This window comes from Nicotiana tabacum, chromosome 5 (assembly GCF_000715075.1).
Source record: "Nicotiana tabacum cultivar K326 chromosome 5, ASM71507v2, whole genome shotgun sequence".
Lineage (NCBI taxonomy): Eukaryota > Viridiplantae > Streptophyta > Magnoliopsida > Solanales > Solanaceae > Nicotiana > Nicotiana tabacum.
In genome coordinates this window covers 126002628-126022971 of record NC_134084.1, presented here as the reverse complement: position 1 = coordinate 126022971, position 20344 = coordinate 126002628, and the positions used below count along the sequence as shown (strand labels likewise).

Here is a 20344-nt window from a genome sequence, read left to right as displayed (position 1 = left end):
AAAGTTCGCTAGAGATGACATTTTTCGGCCAAGCAAAATACTGCATACATTATATTAAAACTAAAAATGGAGACGAACAAAAACCCAACCCTCAAATCTTCTCCGGCGTAGCCATGACTAGATCTGTTCGCCAAAGAGGATGAGCCAATAGCCAATTCTGACGCCGACGATGAGACCACGATGATGATTCCAACGATTCTGTTGATTTGATGAAGAAGAGAGAGAATTTAGAATCTTGAGAGAGAGAGAGAGAAAGAACAAAATTGACGTATTTCATGCCTCAGTGGTAGGTATAAATAAATACATATTTTGCTATAAAATAGAAAAAATATCCAAGTAATAATATTTTTAAATTTTTTTAATTTATAATAAATAGGATGTAATAGTTTATTATAGGAGATAAAATTTCCATATTTAAAAGGTAAAATTGGAACTCACCTTACGAAAGGTTTCATTATGAGTTGTCAGATAACCTCTAGGTACCCCAAGAGTGTATTGTAAATGCAGAAGATTTTATTTTTATATTTTATCTGAAGTATTTGACTAGTATATATTATTGTATCTATACCTATATACTATATTAAAAGCACGAAACTCATATCGAAATATCGTTCGCCTTTTTTATCATTCATAAGTGTATTTTACGTTGGATATAATTGTAATTGTTCACTACTAATTTTTTTTTTTAATTTTGGGATAACACAAAAACTATCATGTATTACAGTTTTTATTGGCTATGACTTTGCTTTATTTTACGTTTAGGATTCTTTAGGCGTTTTTTTTTGTAATAATCCGAAATATTTTATGTACTTATTAATTGTGAGACTAAAGAATTAATTTTCTTTGAAGTTATTGAGTCAAATACTAACCTAGTGGAAGAAACTTTATTGTAGTATATAAGGAAAATAGAATTATTATAATACTAGTTTTAGAGTACGCGTTTTGCGCGTGTTTTTTATATCAATAAATATACCATCTTAAAAATAAAAAAATAAATTAAACAAAGTGTTTGAGATACAATGTGAATTCTTAAAATTGATAGAATGTATAATTTTACTTTAGCTAGTTCAATAAAAGAAGAAATTATGCATCATCGAAGTCCTTAGAATTATGTGGAACATCTTATAAAAATTATTATTAGTTTTGTATCTAATATAAAAAAAAACAAGTAACACAAAAATACTTTTTGCAAATAACACAAATTTAAAAATATAATCTCTTGGTCCTTTAGAGATTTGGGCATGATAGATTTGCCCTATGACTCTTAAAAAAAAGATGTATGTGACTAAAGTCTAAAAATAATTAATATTAAATTAATATTTTACAGCAAACAACTAAATATGTTTAAAAAAATACAGGGAGTTCAATCTGTGGGAATGTTTAGATATGAAATTTTGTGAAAAATGATAAGTTTTGACTGTAAAATGAATAAATTTGACTTCGGTCAATATTTTGGGTAAACGAACCCGCATCCGTGATTTGACGATTTTAGAGGGTTCGTAGGAAAATATGGGACTTGGGCGTATGCCCGGAATCGAATTCCAAGGTCCCGAGCTCGAGAAATAAATTTTTAAAGGAAATTGTTTTCTGAAATTTTTTAAGGAAATTTGAAATGAAGTTTGATTAGAAAGAGATGGTATCGGGCCCGTATTTTGGTTCGGGCGCCCGGTACAGGTCTTATATATGGTTTAAGTCATTTCTGTAAAGTTTGGTTGAAAACGGACGTTGTTTGACGTGATTCAGACCTAAATTGCTAAATTTGATACTTGATGAAGTTTGAGAAAAAAATTCTTGATTTTGAGGTTTGATTCATTGTTATTGAGGTTATTTTGGCGTTTAACTATTGTTCCCTTGCCGGGATTTCTATTTTATTTTATTTATTCCATTGCCCCTCTGTTTGTGATTGTTGTTTGGGTGCGGAAGAGTGTTAAAGCACGAAAGGTGATGCCGTGCATTGTTTATTACTGTGAGGAAAGAGTGTAAAGCACGAAGGGTGATGTCGTGCCGCACGACGTGCCATTCCGTGCCGATTCTATTGATTATATGGTGAGGAAAGAGAGTAAAAGCACGAAGGGTGATGTCGTGCACATTATGATTATATGATTGTTTTGGTAAGGGCGAGAGTAAAAGCACGAAGGGTGATGTCGTGCACATTTTGTTATATAACTGCTTTGGTGAGGCTGAGAGTAAAGCACGAAGGGTGATGTCGTGCAATTGTTGATTTCTGCTTCCTTGTTAATTTTTTAGTTATGTTGCTTCTTTCCTTACTTGATGCCTTTCTATTCGGAATTGTTACCTTCTCCACAACATGTTTCCCCCTCCCATATTGACTGGTTATTTCTGTATTTTTTTTCCGCTGTATATACATTGGAACTGCACAGGTTTATTTGGTAGTCTGGTCCTAGCCTCGTCACTACTTCGCCGAGGTTAGGCTAAACACTTACCAGCACATGGGGTCGGTTGTGCTGATACCACACTCTGCACTGTGTGCAGATCCAGGAGCAGCTTTTGGATAGTAGTTGGAGGGCTTCCTTCAGTCCACTCGGAGACCCAAGGTAGACCTGTAAGCATCCGCAGGCCCTGGCGTCTCTCTCTATCTCTATTTCCTGTTTCATTTTCTTCTGTTCAGAAATAATGTATTGTATTTCTTCAGACCTTGTATGTAGTAACTCTTAGACAGTTTGTGACACTGTGGCACCAAGTTTTGGGGGTATTTGAAGTTTTAAAAGTTGTAATAGACGTAGCCTTAAGATATATAATTGTTGACTTCCGCTTATTTATTTAAAATTCCGTTTTTATCATATTATCGACTTGTGTTTGTTAAAAGAAAGCAAAAATAAAAGTGTAGCAATTAGTTAAGGTTTGGATTGCCTAGCTCCCATTAATAGGCGCCATCACGACTCCCGAAGGTGGAAAATTCGGGTCGTGACATTTAAACATTAAAGAAAATATTTTTTCCATTAATTAAAAGCTTAATATTAATTTATCCCATGTTTTAATATTTAGATATAATCACAATTTGAAATAATGTTGAAAACTTTCCTATGAGATTCTCCTTATAACACAAACTTCTATTGCGGTTTGAGAATTACGCTCACCTCTCTTATTTTTTATTTTTTATAACGAAACAAAATTCACATGATAAAATTTAGTAACATCTATGTAATGTTCAAATTGCCCTTTAATGGCATTAAATATTTTTAATATTAAATTTAGTAACACAAAATTCTTTACATGAGTACAAAATAAAAGCAGTTGCACTTCCAAAATGATAAAAACAGGGATTACAACTCTTTTATCTCATGCACAAATTCTAACATATTCCATGGTTCATGTTGCATATTTATTTACCTAAATTGAATATTGATATTTAGAATGAGATAAATCAATCTTCTTTCTATTCGATTATTCCTTTCAATTTATTTATTAATATTATAAAATTATTGATGTATGATAAAAATTTAAACCCTTGATTTTAGTTAAGAATCTAAATTCTTGAAATATGTCATATTATAAAAGACATTAGAAGGAAAATATCCCCAAAAAATTGTAAAAAACTAAATCAAATATTAAAACTCAATTTTAAAATTGAGTCCTACTTTTTATGTGTGCCTATTTTTAGTAGCTTTAGAGTTTAGAGTAGTGCTAATTGGATGAAAAGAAGGTAGTACAAATATAACTTCTTAATTTCTAAGTTTTGAATGAAAAAAATATATTATAGTTTACTGTAACTTTAATATTAATGGGCTTTAAATAAGGAAATCTATATAAAATAAAAGTTTAATTTCTTTTAGAATCTTAAATATTAGAATTCTCTATATATGGAAAAAGTTAATAATCAGAATTATAGTTGATTCCAATATCCCAAATATTAGGAAAATAATTAAATGATCATTCCTACATATTAGGAAAATATTAAAATTACTATTTTATCCAGTGTAAACTCTATTTTAAAGGGTAAAAAAGGCGAACTATATTTCACTAAGGGCCTTCGTGCTTTTAATATAGTATAGACTAGTTTTAGAGTACACGCGTTGCGCGTGTATATCATACTAAAAAATATGAACTTTTTAAAAATCACATAAATAAATATTGTAAGAAATATTTTTGCACTATAAAATAAAAACTAAAGGAAAAAGTTATTATTACAAGATTGGCTTGATATGTGAATTTGATATTGTGAGATAAACACATTCCATCCCTTTTTCATTATATTAAATTTTTTTTATTCGCATCAAATATTTACATCAAATTAATTTCGTGTTTTTAATATAACATATAGATTACTTCATCTCAACAAGTATAAATTTTATAAAAATTATATAATTATTTTTAAAAAATGTATGTTAGTAACAAATGATAGCAAAACACACCACCAAAAATATCTATTTAAATCAGTCGATACATGTTTACTAGTTTAAATGTTACAAATATTTTAGGCTAATTATGTTGCACTTGATGTATTTATAAAAATTGAATATGTATTGTTCAAGGAAAATATAACAACAAAACTAAGTTAATAAATAATTAGTTAAATTAGTTCAATATAATTCTCAAAGTTGGTGCATATACATTTTGAGAGATAATTACTGATTCTATTATAAAACATGGGGTCCTCAACAACTAATGCAACTGATTTTAAAGTAAATCATTATCCTAAATAGCACAAAGAAGATCCAAAAAGTCATATAGAAAATAAAAACCAATCAACATCGATAAATTTATACAAATCGAAGAATGCAACTCGTTTTAAGTTATATACGGATTATGCTTACCTCCTCCAAGCCGAATCCATAACAGACCTAGCGAAATGTTGGGAAATCAAAACAAGAAAAATAAGATGTTATGTAAAGCACGACACTAACAAAAAATTAACACTAATTAAAATCAAGCATCAAAGTAATAAAAAAAAATATAAGATGGCAAGTGGTTAAAAAAGCCAAAAACAAAAATAAAGAGAAAGAAGAAGATACCTATGTGCTGTAATGGATATGAAGTTATGAACGTATCATGAGAAAAGTAGTAATAAGTTTTCATACCTCTCGTATACAAGAGAAGAATTAGAATTGGATGTCGAAACAAACTGTCTTTTGGGCAGTGTCATTGTGCGAGTGGGATTAATTGTCCAAAATATTAGGAGTTTTTAATAAGGAAAGATTTAATAATTAATATTTTAAATAATTTTAAAGTTCAGAATATTAGGAAGATAACTTAAATTACTATTTTGTCCGGTGTAAAAATATATTTTTAAGGGTAAAAAAGGCGAACGACATTTCGTTAAGGATTTTCGTGCTTTTAATATAGTACTAGTATCTATGAACGTGCATTGCACATTAATAATGGCAGGTGATGATTTAAGTATTTATTTATATAAAGGAACAACAAAATTTAATTAATGAAAGAAATTTTATGTATAATACATAAATTTTATTAAATTAGCATAATACATGCTAATACATGAATTTAAAATAAAAGAACATCATCAAAACTTACACAAATGATCAATTTTGTCATGTTAGCTAGATAATTATGTATTATCATTTAAAAGCATTTAATGTGATGGTATCTTAACGAACACTTCTTTGTGGACAATAGTTTTTGTGTATGTTTCCTCCTAATGCGTTGGTTGTTCTGTCTTAACCAAAACTCGTTGTCAATCTTGATATCCCTCTTGAAAGTGCAACATATAGCTGTTCGTACAAGAAAATATATTGCAGTAAATATAGTCCAATATTTAGGATATTTGTCCTTGTGCTTTATTTGTTATCTTTGCAAACATAAACATACTAAAAAATATTTTCACACAAATTTAAAAGGATATTCCTTAGTTTTACAAGACGAAAGTTGAATTCAGGGATAAGAATATACTTAGAAGCACATTGACTAGTATCATCATTTTTGCATGTATGATGTTATTTTCAAAATTCCTATATATCATTTGTGTGCAATTACATAAGATATTCGACGTATCTAAGTTTTTCAGTAGCATGACAGACATATTTTTTTCAAAATTAACCTATATACAATGGAAGATCAATTTTAACTCAGTCTATTATATACACGATGATACTAACATACATAAGAAATAATAAACTTGACAACAAACATATATGCTAGAAGGCCATTTGGTATTAAAGTATTTAAGTATTCTTCTTGGTAGTAATTATTGTTATCATTTTCTGCTGAATAAAAAACTGAAAAATATTATATTTTTATTATAAAATTTTGCAATCAACTTTTTATTTAGTTAATCTAACATATTCATTTCTGCTAGCTAAGATATCTTTTTAAATCTATCACACGATTTGCACAAATTGCGTTTTAATCTAATGATAGAAATATTTCTCTTATTAAATGTACTACTATTACCATTGAGATTGATAACCAAGTATTCAGAAAAACCCAGATCTTCTTTTATTGGATGCTTTTATTCGTTTCCGACACGAAGCAAGAAGATACTGAATAATGGATCTGTTGTCACGACCCGAAATTCCCACCCTCGGGAGTCGTGATGGCGCCTACTCATAGAATCTAGGCAAGCCATAAACTTAGAAATCATTAACTCCTTTATTTTAAAACTTCTTACCAATTATAATAACAAGGAAATAAACCGTTAAATAACAGCGGAATATGAAATTTAGCGGAAGTCTTAAATAAATAAAAAAATAAAAATGTCTCAAAGACCATCACGTACCTCTAACCAGAACCTGGTGTCACAACATCCACGGACTACTAAGAGTACTAAATACAACCGTTTGAAAGAAATATAGCATTGTTTGTCTCGAATACATGAGATAACAGAATATGAAATAAGATAGAGGAGACGCTGGGCCTGCGGACGCCTGCAAGGCTACCTCGGTGTCTCGGTGGACTGAAGGCTGGCTCCCGAGCTACTGCTGCTGACCAAAGGCTACTCCGGTATCTACACAGAGTGCAGAGTGTAGTATCAGCACAACCGACCCCATGTACTGGTAAGTGCCTGGCCGAACCCCGGCGAGGTAGTGACGAGGCTAGGACCAGACTCCAGATAAACATGTGCAGTTATATAATATATGGCGGAAAAAGTAAACAGGTAATAAGCAATCAAAGCTGGGGAAGGGGAACATGCTTCGGGGGTAGCAGATAAAACAGAATATCAAAGAATAATAAGGAAACTACAATTTAACTTCTAACACGGATAAAAAGAAATAAGGCAACTTTCACTTTCAGTTTCATCTTGTTGCAGGCGTGCAACCCGATCCCATTTCTCATATCTTGTGGTAGGCGTACCACCCGCTCCCATTTTATTATATCTTGTGGTAGGCGTACCACTCACTCCCAATTCATTATATCTCGTGGTAGGCATACCACCCGCTCCCATTTTATTATATCTCGTGGTAGGCGTACCACCCGCTCCTATTTCATTATATCTTGTGGTAGGCGTACCACCCGCTCCCATTTCATTATATCTCGTGGTAGGCGTACCACCCGCTCCCATTTTATTATTTCTCGTGTTAGGCGTACCACCCGCTCCCATTTCATCGACTTGTGGTAGGCATACCACCCGCTCCCATTTCATCATATCTTGCGGTAGGCGTACCACCCGCTACCATTTTATTATATCTTGTTGTAGGCGTACCACCCGCTCCCATTTACAAGTCATCACAAAATTACAAGAAATCCCGGCAAGGGAACAAAAATAATATAATAACTTCCCGGCAAGGGAACAATAATATCGAAACAGTCATCCCGGCAAGGGAGAATCAACTATAACCAAATCCTAACTCATTTTTTACTCAACTCAATTAATGACAATACTCAATCATAACTAAGATCTACGAGGATAAAATCAATCTTTACTCAATATAGGAGATCATTAATTAAAGCATCTGAAGTGCCATCTAAGAGCACGACAATGTTTAAATTAAGACTCACGGTCATGCTCGACAGCAACGCATAGATACTCGTCAACATGCCTATACGTCGCACTCAACAAGAAGCAAGTAGCAAATAGGACTCAACTCCTAATCTCTCAAGTTGAGGTTAGACCGAACACTTACCTCGAACTTTCACGGCCAACTCAAGCCTCGAACACCGCTTTTCCTCTCAAATTAGGCTCCAACCCAATCGAATCTATACATAATTGACTCAATATCATCAATAAGTACTAAACAATCCAATTCCATTATTCAATTATAACTTTCCAATCATTCTTCCCAAAATCCCAAAAATCGACCCCGGGCCCGCTTGGTCAAAACACGAGGTTCGGACCAAAACCCAATCACCCATTTTCCCACGAGCCCGAATATATAATTTATTTTCAAATCCGACCCCAAAACAAGGTCTTAATCACAAATAATCAAAAAGCCCTAACTCTACCCAAACCCTAATTTCTACCCTTAATTACATGTTTTAGGCCTAAAAATCTAGTGGGTGTTGATGAAAAATTAAGAAAACAAGTTAAAGATTACTTACCCAAGAGATTATGGTGAAGAGAAGCTTCAAAAATTGCCTAAGAGCTTTGGAGAAGAAGAGGTTTGTGAAATTTTTATAAAATCCCGAAAGTGTTCTGTTTTTGGCCTTTTTAAAATCATTGGGCGAAAATGCCCTTCGCGTTCATGACTGACCCTTCGCGTTCACGATGGTCAGGCTGGGTGAGCCTTCGCGTTCGCGTACACTGGCTCGTGTTTGCGTCCAAGGGTTCGCGTTCGCGTAATACAACTACCCCACCCCCTACCCAGGCCCATTTGACCTTCGCGTTCGCGTGGTCAGGACCGTGTTCGCGAAGGGTTATCCCCCCCCCCAAAGCCTCGTGTTCACGACCTGAGCTACACGTTCGCGTAGAAGGAAATTCCTTCAGCAACAATTAACTCATCGCGTTCGCGTGGGTACTCCCGCGAACGCGAAGAAGGAAGTACCAGAAACCCAACAGCTAAGAAACCTGCAACATTTTCTAAGTCTGAAACCCTCCGAAACACATCCGAATCACACCCGTGCCCTCGGGACTCCTAACCAACACACGTACTAACTCAACAACTTCATACGAACTTATCTGTGCGATCAAATCGCCAAAATAACCTCAAAAACTTTGAATCAAACCTTAAAATCAAAGAATTTTCTCAAACTTCATAAAACATCAACTTTAGCAATTTAGGCCCGAATCACGTCAAACGGACTCCGTTTTCAACCAAATTTTATAGAAATTACTTAAACCATATATAAGACCTGGACCGGATGTCGAAACTAAAATACGGGCCCGATACCATCGCTTTCTAATCAGATTTCATTTCAAAATTCCTTAAACATTTTCAGAAAATAAGTTTACTTAAAAATTCATTTCTCGGTCTTGGGACATCGGAATTCGATTCCGGGCATACACTCAAGTCCCATATTTTCTTATTGACCCTCCGGGACCATCAAATCACGGTTCCGGGTCCGTTTACCCAAAATATTGACCGAAGTCAAATTTATTCATTTTAAACTCAAATTTCATCATTTTTCACAGAATTTCATATTTAAGCTTTCCGGCTACGTGCCTGGACTGTGCACGCAAATCAAGGTGACTCTAATGAGGTTTACAAGGCCTCGGAAGCACAAAATGCAATTAAAATAGATGATGACCTTTTGGGTTGTCACATCTGTTCTTACTTTATATTTCTTGTTAGTTGAATATTTTTCATTTGATGCAAGAAGTATAACTTTGGCAAGCTAACTTTTACAGTATCTTCTTTTGTTAATTTTGGAACTACTGGTAGTACTTGACAAAATCACCTTTAAAAGGAAATTTTACTTCCTATAGAATAGGTTAACCCCCTATTTATTTAAAATAAATACCATTTAAATAAATTACCTCCTATAGATATGTTATATGATTTGTAGCAAAATTTCTAATTTTGGGTATCTCCTACACTTAAGCCATTTTACACGCTATATTTTATTTCCCTCTCTCCATTCTCATATTTTCTCTCTCATAGACACCCGTTTTTCATACAACTTCTCAATACAAGTTCACACTCTCTCTCTCTCTCTCTAAATTGATACAATATATTTTTCATTCCAAATCCCCTTGTAATCACGCTAAAAATCGAAATCCTCCTCACCCACAATGCTGCGTCCTCCTTTCCCAATCTCGGGTAAACCCTAATTCGATCTTCATTGTACTGATTTGTTTCTATAAGTAGTACGGTAAGCAATTTTATTTTTTTGATTTTCGCCACTTTTGCTTATTCTCAACATCTCTACTTACCAAATTGTATCTAATCAACAGTACCCAAGTCGTATTCTCACAATGTCTGAGAGTACAATCCGCAAGTTGATTACTAGAGGTGTACCCACTAAAATTCTCAATTTCGATGGTCCCTCTTTCTCATTGCAAATCACTCAAGGGGAATTGGATGCAGGTTTAGCCAAAAATATGACTTTGGAGAAGAGAACAAAAGCTCGACATGAAAATCTCAAAGAAACTCAAGTCGAGAAATCAATGAAGGAGACAAGAATGGCGAAAACGGAAAAAAGGAAAATCCATATCTCTGAAGCTTCATCTGTCAAGGGGAAGGAGGTTGAAGCAAGTAAAAGCTTAGATAAAGTTGAAGAAAAGGTAATTTTCTAATGTATTCTTCTTTATTATTAATGTATTCACTTGTATCTATACGTATGTATATGTATTCTGATGTATATTTATAGTTGTATTTTTAAGGATTTTCAAGGTTCCCATCACTGTTTTTTATTCTACTTTCAATGTATTTATTTGTTGTTTGCAAATGTTTAATTTTCCAGTATGTATTTAGTTGTATTCATATGTATTCATGTTAGTTATATTTTATGTCATGTGTGTTGTATGCAGTTGTTTTTATATGTATTTAGACTTGTCAGTGTATTTAGTTATATTCGTGTGTATTCATGTCAGATTTACTATTAAATATGCTGTGTATTCAGTTATATTTATACTTCTAAGTGTTTGAAGTTGTATTCATATGTATTCATGTCCAATTTACTATGAAATATGTGTTGTATCCAGTTGTATTTATATGTATTTATTCTTGTTAAATACAGGGAATTAAGTTTTTTGTGAAACACCAGCCAATATTTGCACCACATATCAGTGTATATACTAACACTGACATAGTCTCCAAGCTAAAAGAGAACCTTACTCCAGGGCAGTACAAAAAGCTGGGTAATACTTGCTTTGGAAATTTTCTTCAAATGAAGCGTTGTGAAGTCCAACATCAACTCTTCAGATGCTTCATGGCTCTCCAGTTAGAAGGAACTCCTAACGTTGTATTTCCAATACACGTCAATGGTACTTCATTACATTTCACATTAAGGGAGTTTGCGCTTGTGACTGGCCTCAAATGTGTTGGTAATGATGCTAATTTTGAGTTTAGTGAAAGGGTTCCTAACCGACTTATTGAGACTTACTTTGGAGGTGCTAATCTTGTCAAGAAGAAACATTTGATGAAATGTTTTGCTGACAAGAACTGGTGTCTCGACAATGATGGTGATGCCTTGAAGATATGTTTGTTGTATTTCATACACACCTTCATTTTTTCATCCGAGAAGAATAGTACAACCATACCAAGGCTACATTTTGACTTGGTAGAGAGTGGGCGTTATTCTGAATATCATTGGGGTTTAAAAGCATTTGAAATGCTGAAAAAATCGATTAGCAAGAAGATGGATGCTCAAAAGAAGTATTACAGGATAGTTGGGATGACCCTAGCTATGCAAGTGTGGTTTTATGAGTGCTGTTCAGATGTTGATCCAAAAATTGCACTCCGAGTTGATGACGTGGTCCCCAGAATACTCAATTGGAGAACTACCGAAAATCAGCCAAACTTTGCTTATCTGATGAACGGCATGTTCAATGATAACGGAAACATGGTAATATACAATTTGTATCATGGCTAGTTTAGATTTTATTAATAATTAATTCTGCATACATTTGCATACAGAAGTATACAGTTGCATACAGATACATTTTTGATGCTTTAATACCTGCTGTAATACTTGCTGTAGTTTCTGCTATAATATTTGCTGTCATATTCTCACATGTATGCTGCATACAAATGCATACAGATTTTGCATACATTTTGCGTACATTTGCATACAGGAAACTGCATACATTTGCAGGGGATGCATACAGCAGTATACAGTTGCATTTAGTTGCATAAATATGCTGCATACACTTGTATACAAATGCATACAGAAACTGCATACATTTAAATACAACTACTGCATACATTTGTATTCATATGCATATAGCAATATATAGTTGCTGTAGCCTTCATTATTAATTCCTCATACAATTGCATATTATTTCTCAATCATTAGTGCTGCCTTAATTTCAATACAAATTTCAGTTTGATTCCAGATCTGCATGTGTATGTTTGTAGTAAGACTTTGATTGTATTTCATTTTTTAGATTGTTTACAAGGATATCCATCCAAGCAATATAGAGCTTGTCGTTATTCAGATTCCTCTTGTAGGCGCTGATGTTGAGAACAAACCTATTCCTGCTCATTCAGACAAGTCGGGAGAGGATTCGGATGACTTTTCTCCCACAACCGATCTTCAATGTAAGAAGAAACATGTTGCAAGTGTTGGTCCATCTTCATCACCGCCCCATAAAAAGAGCAAGGAACACGAAAGGCATCCTAATGAAACAGAGTATCAATCAAAGATTCCTCCTGTTTGTGTATCCGAATTTGGACAGAATATTTTGCATGACAATCAGCTGCCAGATTCCAAAAATGACGAAGTATCTTCTTTAAGGAAAGACATAAATTCATTCAAAGAATACGTGAGTATTTAACCACATATTAAACATTACAATTGAGAGTATTAGTAGCACTTAACATTCATATATTTTTGGCACAATCTTCTAATTATTTCTGTCTTGTTAAGGTTGTGGGAGAGTTCAAGTCTCTGAGAACATTGATCAATGATAACTTCAAGATGCTTTCTGACCATATTCAACAAAATCAGCAAAATGAAAGTTTACACCAGAGAAAGGAACTCGTAGGGAGACGTGATGATGGTATTGACACAGATGTCGGAGATAATGTTGAGGTTTAACATTTTTAACATCTTTAGCATTTGTTTATATCTCATGTTTGATGTTATAATTAGATAATTGTATTTTAAAAGTTGTATGTATTCGACAAGCATTTAACTGCCTCACTAAAATGATAAATGTATTTGACCAACATATGTATTTAAATATATTCGTATGTATGTTAACCTTAATATGTAATTGGAATTAACTGCTGTATTTAAATATATTCAGCCGTATTTAAATATATTCTGATTTGTTATTCTTGAATATGTGTGTTGTATTTCACTAAGATTTCCATTACCAAAATCTGTTTTCTTACTGTAATTATATGTATTTAACTGTATTCTTAGACTAAGTTACTATACTAACAATGATACATACAACTAACAGAAACCAATGCTTAATGCTCAATGTATGGAGTCAAGAGGTGAGGGGAATACTACATCAGAGGTGTCATGCAACATACCATCTACAGGTCAAGAGGGTGTATCTACAGAATTCTATGTATCTCAATTTGAGCTGGACGACAAATTTCTTCCCAGTCAAATTCCAGAAACTAGAATTGTGATACACAACAGTGCAAACAAAAAAAAGCTGAATCAACCCCAGTACCATCTCATAGGAATCGGCGACCAAGTAGATGGTATTCTTCGCTTTATGAGTCTAACTTCGACTCCGCAGGTTAGTTTTTTTATAAACTAAAGATCTATTTCCTCATGGTTTTTAAATTTAAAAGTCTCTACTCACGAATTCAATAACAACAGGTACCTCAGTAAAGTTGACCCCCATTTTTGAAAAAAGACACCCCTTTGAGGATGATTCAATAACGGGGCCACATCCTACATTATCATTCAAGAATATGACAAATGGGTTCGTGATGGGCTTCTCGCTAGACATGATCAGAGGTGAGTTTTCCCCCGGTATGTGTATTAAGTTTTTATATTTTAAAAAATGTATATAATATTTCTTTATATCATACTTGTAGAAGTAATTTGGAAGACCATTACAAGAAGAACAAGTTAACACTTCATATACCATTGGATTTTGGAGTTGATTAAGTTAATTCAAAAAATTGGTTTTACCTTCTATCGTTTGACGGGAAGCTATGGGATGACAACGTAAGTTTTTCCCCTAACTGACTAATTTTCTTTGAATAACAACATGCATTTGATTGTATTCTGTTGTAGTATTTTTACTATTTTCAAACACTCTATATGATGAAATGTATGATGAATCCAATGGCATCATTATTCAGCTGTAGTCAGTGTTATTAAACTGTTTTAATCAGCTGTAGTCAGTTGTATTTTTCTTGCTTTCAGCTGTATTCAGTTGTTCTCAACTGTATTATTCATATGTATTTCTCTGTATTCAACTATGTTATGCAGCTGTATTCAGTTGTATTTTTCTTGCTTTCAGCTGTATTCAGTTGTTCTCAACTGTATTATTCATATGTATTTCTCTTTATTCAGTTGTATTCAGCTGCAGTTAGTTGTATTCAACTATTTTAATCAGTTGTAGTCAATTGTATTCAATTGTTTTATTCAGCTGTATTCAACTGTATTATTCAGCTGAATTCAGTAGTACTCAAATGTATTATTCATATGTATTTCTCTAATATATTCTTTAATAGTTTGATTAATTGGACTCACACCATGTAATTAAATTTGTGTATAGCATATTGACGTCATATTCTACTATCTAAGAAAGAAGGAAAAGTACAATCAAACAAGCAACTTCAAGTATACAACTGTTGATTGTATATTCAAGACAAGAATCGCTGAAACCTTCGACAGGTATGCTGATACAGATAGTAATGCTAATGTAGCCAAAGAAGAGGATATGGTATGTGAGTATATAAGGGGCTACAGATTGCTAGCTAATGTACCTTGGCATACTGTAGATAATGTCTTGATACCAGTCAACTTGAAGGACAAACTACACTAGGTATTGGTTGTTGTCTCATTCAAGGAGAGATGTATCAAAGTGTATGACTCGTACAGATTTACAGGTCATGATGCATATGTAGCTTCTGATATTGATAAGCTAGATAAGTTTGTACCTCTATATCTATCAATCAGTGGCTTTTACAGAGATAGTCAAGGCATAGATTGGTTTACTTACTCAGCATACACTGACAAGTCACATAATGATCCCTTTGAAGTTTTTTTCATATCAGATCTACCTCAACAGAAAGCTGGGAGCATGTAAGTATTCAATCATCATTCTTGTATGTTATATATAAATCTAATTGTATGAATTATTTTTAATTGTTTCAATCAATTATTTTTTAGGGATTGTGGGGTGCATGTTGCGTCATACGCAGAGTTTCTGAGCACTATTGGTGAGATTCCACAAACAGCATTTGATTCCAATCTACTTCGTCAAAGATATGGTACTCTCCTCTGGGACTATGCTATGCAGAAGATAGACGCTGATGCCATAAGCGAGAATAAAGCACCCTCAAAGATTGGTAAGCAAATCACGGAGTCAGATTCAAAGATGCAGATAGTGTTAGAGTAGCTTTAGGTTAATGTAGTTTTGGAATGTAGTTTGAAGAAGAATACTGTTTTGAGTAGTTTTTTTTTGGTGAAGATGGTATTTAGTTAGAAAAACTTATCACTTTATCAACAGTGTTCGTGTATGACAATTGCAACTTTTCAATCGATGTTTCACTGGTTTTTTCATAAGTATTCATGTTTATTTTTTAGTTTGAATTCATATGTATCTTACAGGATTCAAGTATGTATTATTCAGTAACTTTGCTTGAATAGGTTTTAGGTATTGAAAATGTTAATATCAAATTCAGAAACTTTATGTATTCTGATGGTAGGTTATATTAAAGAATTCAGATATATTTTTCTGGATTCAGGTGTATTCAATTGTATTCAACTGTATTATTAAGTTGTATTCAGCTTTATTCAGCAACATTCATTTATATGTATCTTTCAAGTTCAGTTAATACATATTAAAGAATACAAATTCAGATGTATTAAACATGTTATACGTATTCAGCTGTATTCAGCTGTAGTCAAGTATTCAACTATTTTATTCAGCAGTAGTTAGTTGTATTCAACTATATTATTCAGCTGTATTCAATTGTATTTTTTTGTATTCAGCTATATTCAGTTGTACTCAACTATATTATTCATATGTATTTCTCTGTATTCAGCTATATTTCTCTGTATTCAGCTATATTCTTTTATATGTATCTTTCAAATTCAGTTAATATTTGTTAAATAATATAAATTCAGATGTATTAAATAGGTTATTGTCTAGTTAGAGAATATAAATTCAGACTTATTGAAATTGTTATATTACAGCTGAGTATATAGATGTATTCCGATGAATTTTGACTAGTTATGTATATAACTCAGGCATTGTCTATAATAAGTTGTCAAAGTCTATGTGGACAAGGATATATTCAATTGTATCCAACACATTAAGGCAACTATATGTATTCAGAATCTATTCACGAAAGTCATTTCTGAAATTATTACTTGACAATGAGAATTTATTACTTGACAATGTCATCATAAGTATAGACAAATCGTTGAAGCACCAATACATGTCAGAGTGTTAACTATTTATTACGTGGAGTATTTCTACACGTTCGCTTGTTATGTCCTCCCTGCCCACATATGCTACATGAATGTTGATTTTTCGGCTGCAGCAATTCACTTAAATATCGCGTTTCTTCTTTGGCCTTCCAGGAGGTCTTTTCCATTTGGGTGGTAGTACAACCTCCTCTGCAACATGTGTTGGTATATTCCAGTCATTTCTGTCCGGTAACGGGTACACTGGCAAATCATATGTCATTACAATTGTATTTGGTTTGTAATAATTAGAGCAATATTCTTCTGGCATTAGAAACTTGCTCTTCAATACAGCCCAAGCATGTGGGCATGTCAATTCATCAACTTGGAACCTCCCACAAACACATTTTCTCTCTAACAGGCAGACTGTGTAATTCCTCCCTCCATCGTTAACCGTATGTAAGTATTCAGTTGATGGTACCACCTACATTTAAAAATAGAAATATAAGTTTTGAGCATATATAACTGAATTACCATATGTATAATGCTGAATTACTCAGTTACATACAACTGAAATATTTGCATACAGATGAATACATTTTATATTTAGACCAGCAGACTATCAACTGTAATTAGTGTAGAACTTATCAAAAGTCTGTTGTACTTTAGTCAATAGGAGGCTAAAAAAAACATTAGAAGGATACGTCATGACAATACATATTAAAATTATATATAATACAAATTTGTTAGTTGTATTCTGATGTATTCGAATAGTTTTTGCAGCATGTTTTTTGTTATATTCAGTTGTATTCATATCAGATCTTCGGAAAAATATGTCTTGTATGTGTTTGAATTTAGTTATATTCATATGTATTCATGGTAGTTGTATTTTAAAAAATGATTGTATTCAGTTGTATTCATGCCATTAATTCATAAAACAATTAAGCTATATACTACAATGACATTAAAATATAACTTACAGTCATACATGTAGACATTGCCTCATTCAAAGTCAGCATCTCCTGGTATTTTTTTCCAAGCGTCGTGTATGTCTGTGTAGCTTCTTTGTGATTACTACAATTCCAACGTCCAAACATCTTCTTAACTTCTTCGAGGAAGTCGTATATTGGCAATTCCCTTGCTGAAACTAGTACGGCATTGATTGACTCAGCAATATTTGACGTCATTGTCCATCCCCTGTTAACAGGTGCATACAACCTAGCCCACTTTTCGTATCCAGCTAACTCTAAGTATTCTTTCACCCTAATATCTACCTTCTCCATCAGACTGTCAAATTCAGCTTGTGTGTATGCTTTTGCCATCGAGAAGTATATCTCGCTCAACTTGGCATGACTCTTTTTGAATTTCTTATATACGTTGTTCCATAGATGCCATATACAAGCAAAATGTGGTACATCTGGATACACTCTCGATACAGATTTAATGATACTCTTATTTTTATCTGAAACGATGCACATGTTTTCCCTGTCATCGTATGCTATCTTGAATTGCTCAAAGAACCACGTCAAAGCAACATCGTTCTCTGAATCAATAACACCATATGCTAGTGGCAATATATGACTTGTAAATACAATTGAATACATATTTTTAAAACATGTATTTCAATATTAAAATATTAACAGATTGTATTATAATTCAGATACTCACCTACACCATCCAACGTGCTTGCCGAAACAAATGTCCCGGTGTAGTAAGATTTTAGGTGACTTCTATCCACAACAACAATGGATCTGCAATGATCAAACCCCTTTATAAAGTCATACAAAGATATATACACGTACATGAATTCATTTTTTGGCGATTTTACCATTCTGATATGGGAACCTAGATATGTCATATCCATTGTGTATAAGTATCCTGGTAATTTTTTGTATGAATCAGCCGGTTCAGCTCTCAAAAATTCATTGCCTTTTCTTTAGCCCTCCACACCAACATGTAGCTAACATCTACACCTAAATCTGATTTCACATCATCAATAATATCTTTTGGGGTGTATTTCCTCTTATGATTAGTAAGATTAGGCCTTATCATACCACCTATAAAGTTGCTACTTACCTGTCGTTGCTCATACACCTTGTCCTTCAGCGGACATGTATGGTTATCAATGAATTCTCTCACTTTGAATAGTTCTGATTTGTTAATGCTTGAAGCCTTAAACCTCCATTCACAATCTTCTGAAATACATAATAATGCATAGCTGCAAAGAATTAATCATTGTACATATGATTAACATAAGTGTTTACAAAAAAATTCACTCATATACACACGAATACAATCTGATTATTTTACATATTGACATCTATATATATATATAAATTTTTATACTGCTGAATTCAATTATAGTTATATGCATTTAAATACAATGAATACAACTGAATACAATTTTGGGTATATGCATACACTTAAAACCACAGTAGACAAAATAAGAAAATAATTAAAGCCACTGTAATATAATTATGCCAGTAAAATACATATGAATACATGAATTTAAGGACCATAGACAAACATATGTTAACTACATCTGTGATAATCAAGAGGAAATCCACAAATACGCATAAATACAACAACGTTAAACTTACAGCTCGAATCAATAATAGAAAATAAAAAAAACTTAAATACATGCAAACCTGACAGCATTAGACCTATCAACCCGGAATTGAAACCTTTGAGCTATAGCATAATTCTCCATCACCTCTTTCAATGTAGCCTTATCCTTATACACTTGTCCAGCCATAACCTCCCTTTGATTAGTTTTTGAAATTATCAAATCCTTGTGGAGTTCGAACACTCCAATCGCTTCTCCTGAATTGACAAAATCTAGAGCCAGTGTATCATCTGTATCGGAATCATACCTTTGAACTGCTTCGTCTATTTGTACAATGTCGCCTTGATTTAAACTACCTCCGTATACAAGTTCTTTTTCAATAGTTGTTATGCACAAAGGATACATACCAAATTCTCTGTTCTCTTTTTTCAATTCTACATACACTCTGTAACCTATATCATTGTGTATTTCCATTGGCGTGCAATTTCCTTCTACTTTGTATTGAATTTTAATGGACTTTGAGCTCAAATCTATACCCAGTTGATTAGAAATTGAAGCAACCAGATCATTAAAGGAGACATACTCCTTTATCAGTATTCCCTCAATTGAAAAATCGATATAATTGCCCTCATCGTTCCACTTGCCAGAATGACGCAACAACACTGTTAAACTTGCCATATGTATAAAAGGAACTATACCGTATTTTGTATATAATTTGTATCAATCTAATTTTCCGCGGTTGAATTGATATCTGCGAACAGAGAAAAAGGAGAAGTGAATGGAAGAACTTCGAACAGATGTTGCTCTGGTTTTCTCTGCTTTTTTTTAGCTTGAATCGTGTATGGCAGAATACAGATTAATGGGTACTAGTTTTTGTTCGTTGAGTTAAATTAGGATAATATCATGTGATTTGATTTCCTTCCGTTATTAACTAGTTTAACCTTCCAGATTTTGCGCAGATACGTTAATGTATTCATGTTAATGTCGCGTGAATACAGTTAAATACATATCAACCTTAGCTGGAATTCCCTTTTTAACGCCTATTTTTTTTATTGTATTAATGAATACAATAGTTTAAATACATAAAATATATTGTATAAAAATATAAAAGGTATTTATAACACGTAATATAGCAAAAAGTATCTATAAATGAGTAATTAGACCTAAAAGATTGTGAAATAGTGTATTTTATAATATAGTTCCTTAAGAGAG

The 20344-nt window shown here is 32.9% G+C and overlaps 2 protein-coding genes across 2 annotated transcripts; one reads left to right on the top strand and one right to left on the bottom strand.

Moving 5' to 3' along the window:
• Nucleotides 1–10267: 10267 nt before the first annotated feature.
• Nucleotides 10268–15553, top strand: LOC142180951 (uncharacterized). The gene is made up of 10 exons (XM_075253056.1): nt 10268–10576; nt 11032–11859; nt 11931–12029; nt 12089–12166; nt 12401–12778; nt 12883–13047; nt 13424–13714; nt 14708–14875; nt 14978–15237; nt 15325–15553. The coding sequence occupies exons 1-10, from the start codon at nt 10268–10270 to the stop codon at nt 15551–15553; spliced, it is 2805 nt and encodes a 934-aa protein (XP_075109157.1).
• A 1158-nt stretch (nt 15554–16711) lies between these two features.
• On the bottom strand, nt 16712–19810 carry LOC142180950 (uncharacterized). Its single transcript, XM_075253055.1, has 5 exons — nt 19215–19810; nt 18643–18784; nt 18235–18334; nt 17547–18130; nt 16712–17050 (listed from the first exon to the last, which is right to left on the bottom strand). Exons 1-5 carry the CDS (start codon nt 19808–19810, stop codon nt 16712–16714), a joined length of 1761 nt encoding a protein of 586 aa, XP_075109156.1.
• Between the last annotated feature and the right edge of the window lie 534 nt (nt 19811–20344).

Excerpts from the sequence above, each read along its gene's own strand:
- LOC142180951 (XM_075253056.1), top strand. The coding sequence starts at position 10,268 with ATGTCTGAGAGTACAATCCGCAAGTTGATTACTAGAGGTGTACCCACT. Across the intron at positions 11,860-11,930 it reads TCAATGATAACGGAAACATG|AAGTATACAGTTGCATACAG; the intron begins GTAATATACAAT and ends ATTTGCATACAG. Across the intron at positions 13,048-13,423 it reads ATGTCGGAGATAATGTTGAG|AAACCAATGCTTAATGCTCA; the intron begins GTTTAACATTTT and ends TACAACTAACAG.
- LOC142180950 (XM_075253055.1), bottom strand. The coding sequence starts at position 19,810 with ATGGCAAGTTTAACAGTGTTGTTGCGTCATTCTGGCAAGTGGAACGAT. Across the intron at positions 18,335-18,642 it reads AGGTGTATGAGCAACGACAG|GGGTTTGATCATTGCAGATC; the intron begins GTAAGTAGCAAC and ends GACTTTATAAAG. Across the intron at positions 17,051-17,546 it reads CAATGTCTACATGTATGACT|GTGGTACCATCAACTGAATA; the intron begins GTAAGTTATATT and ends TTTTAAATGTAG.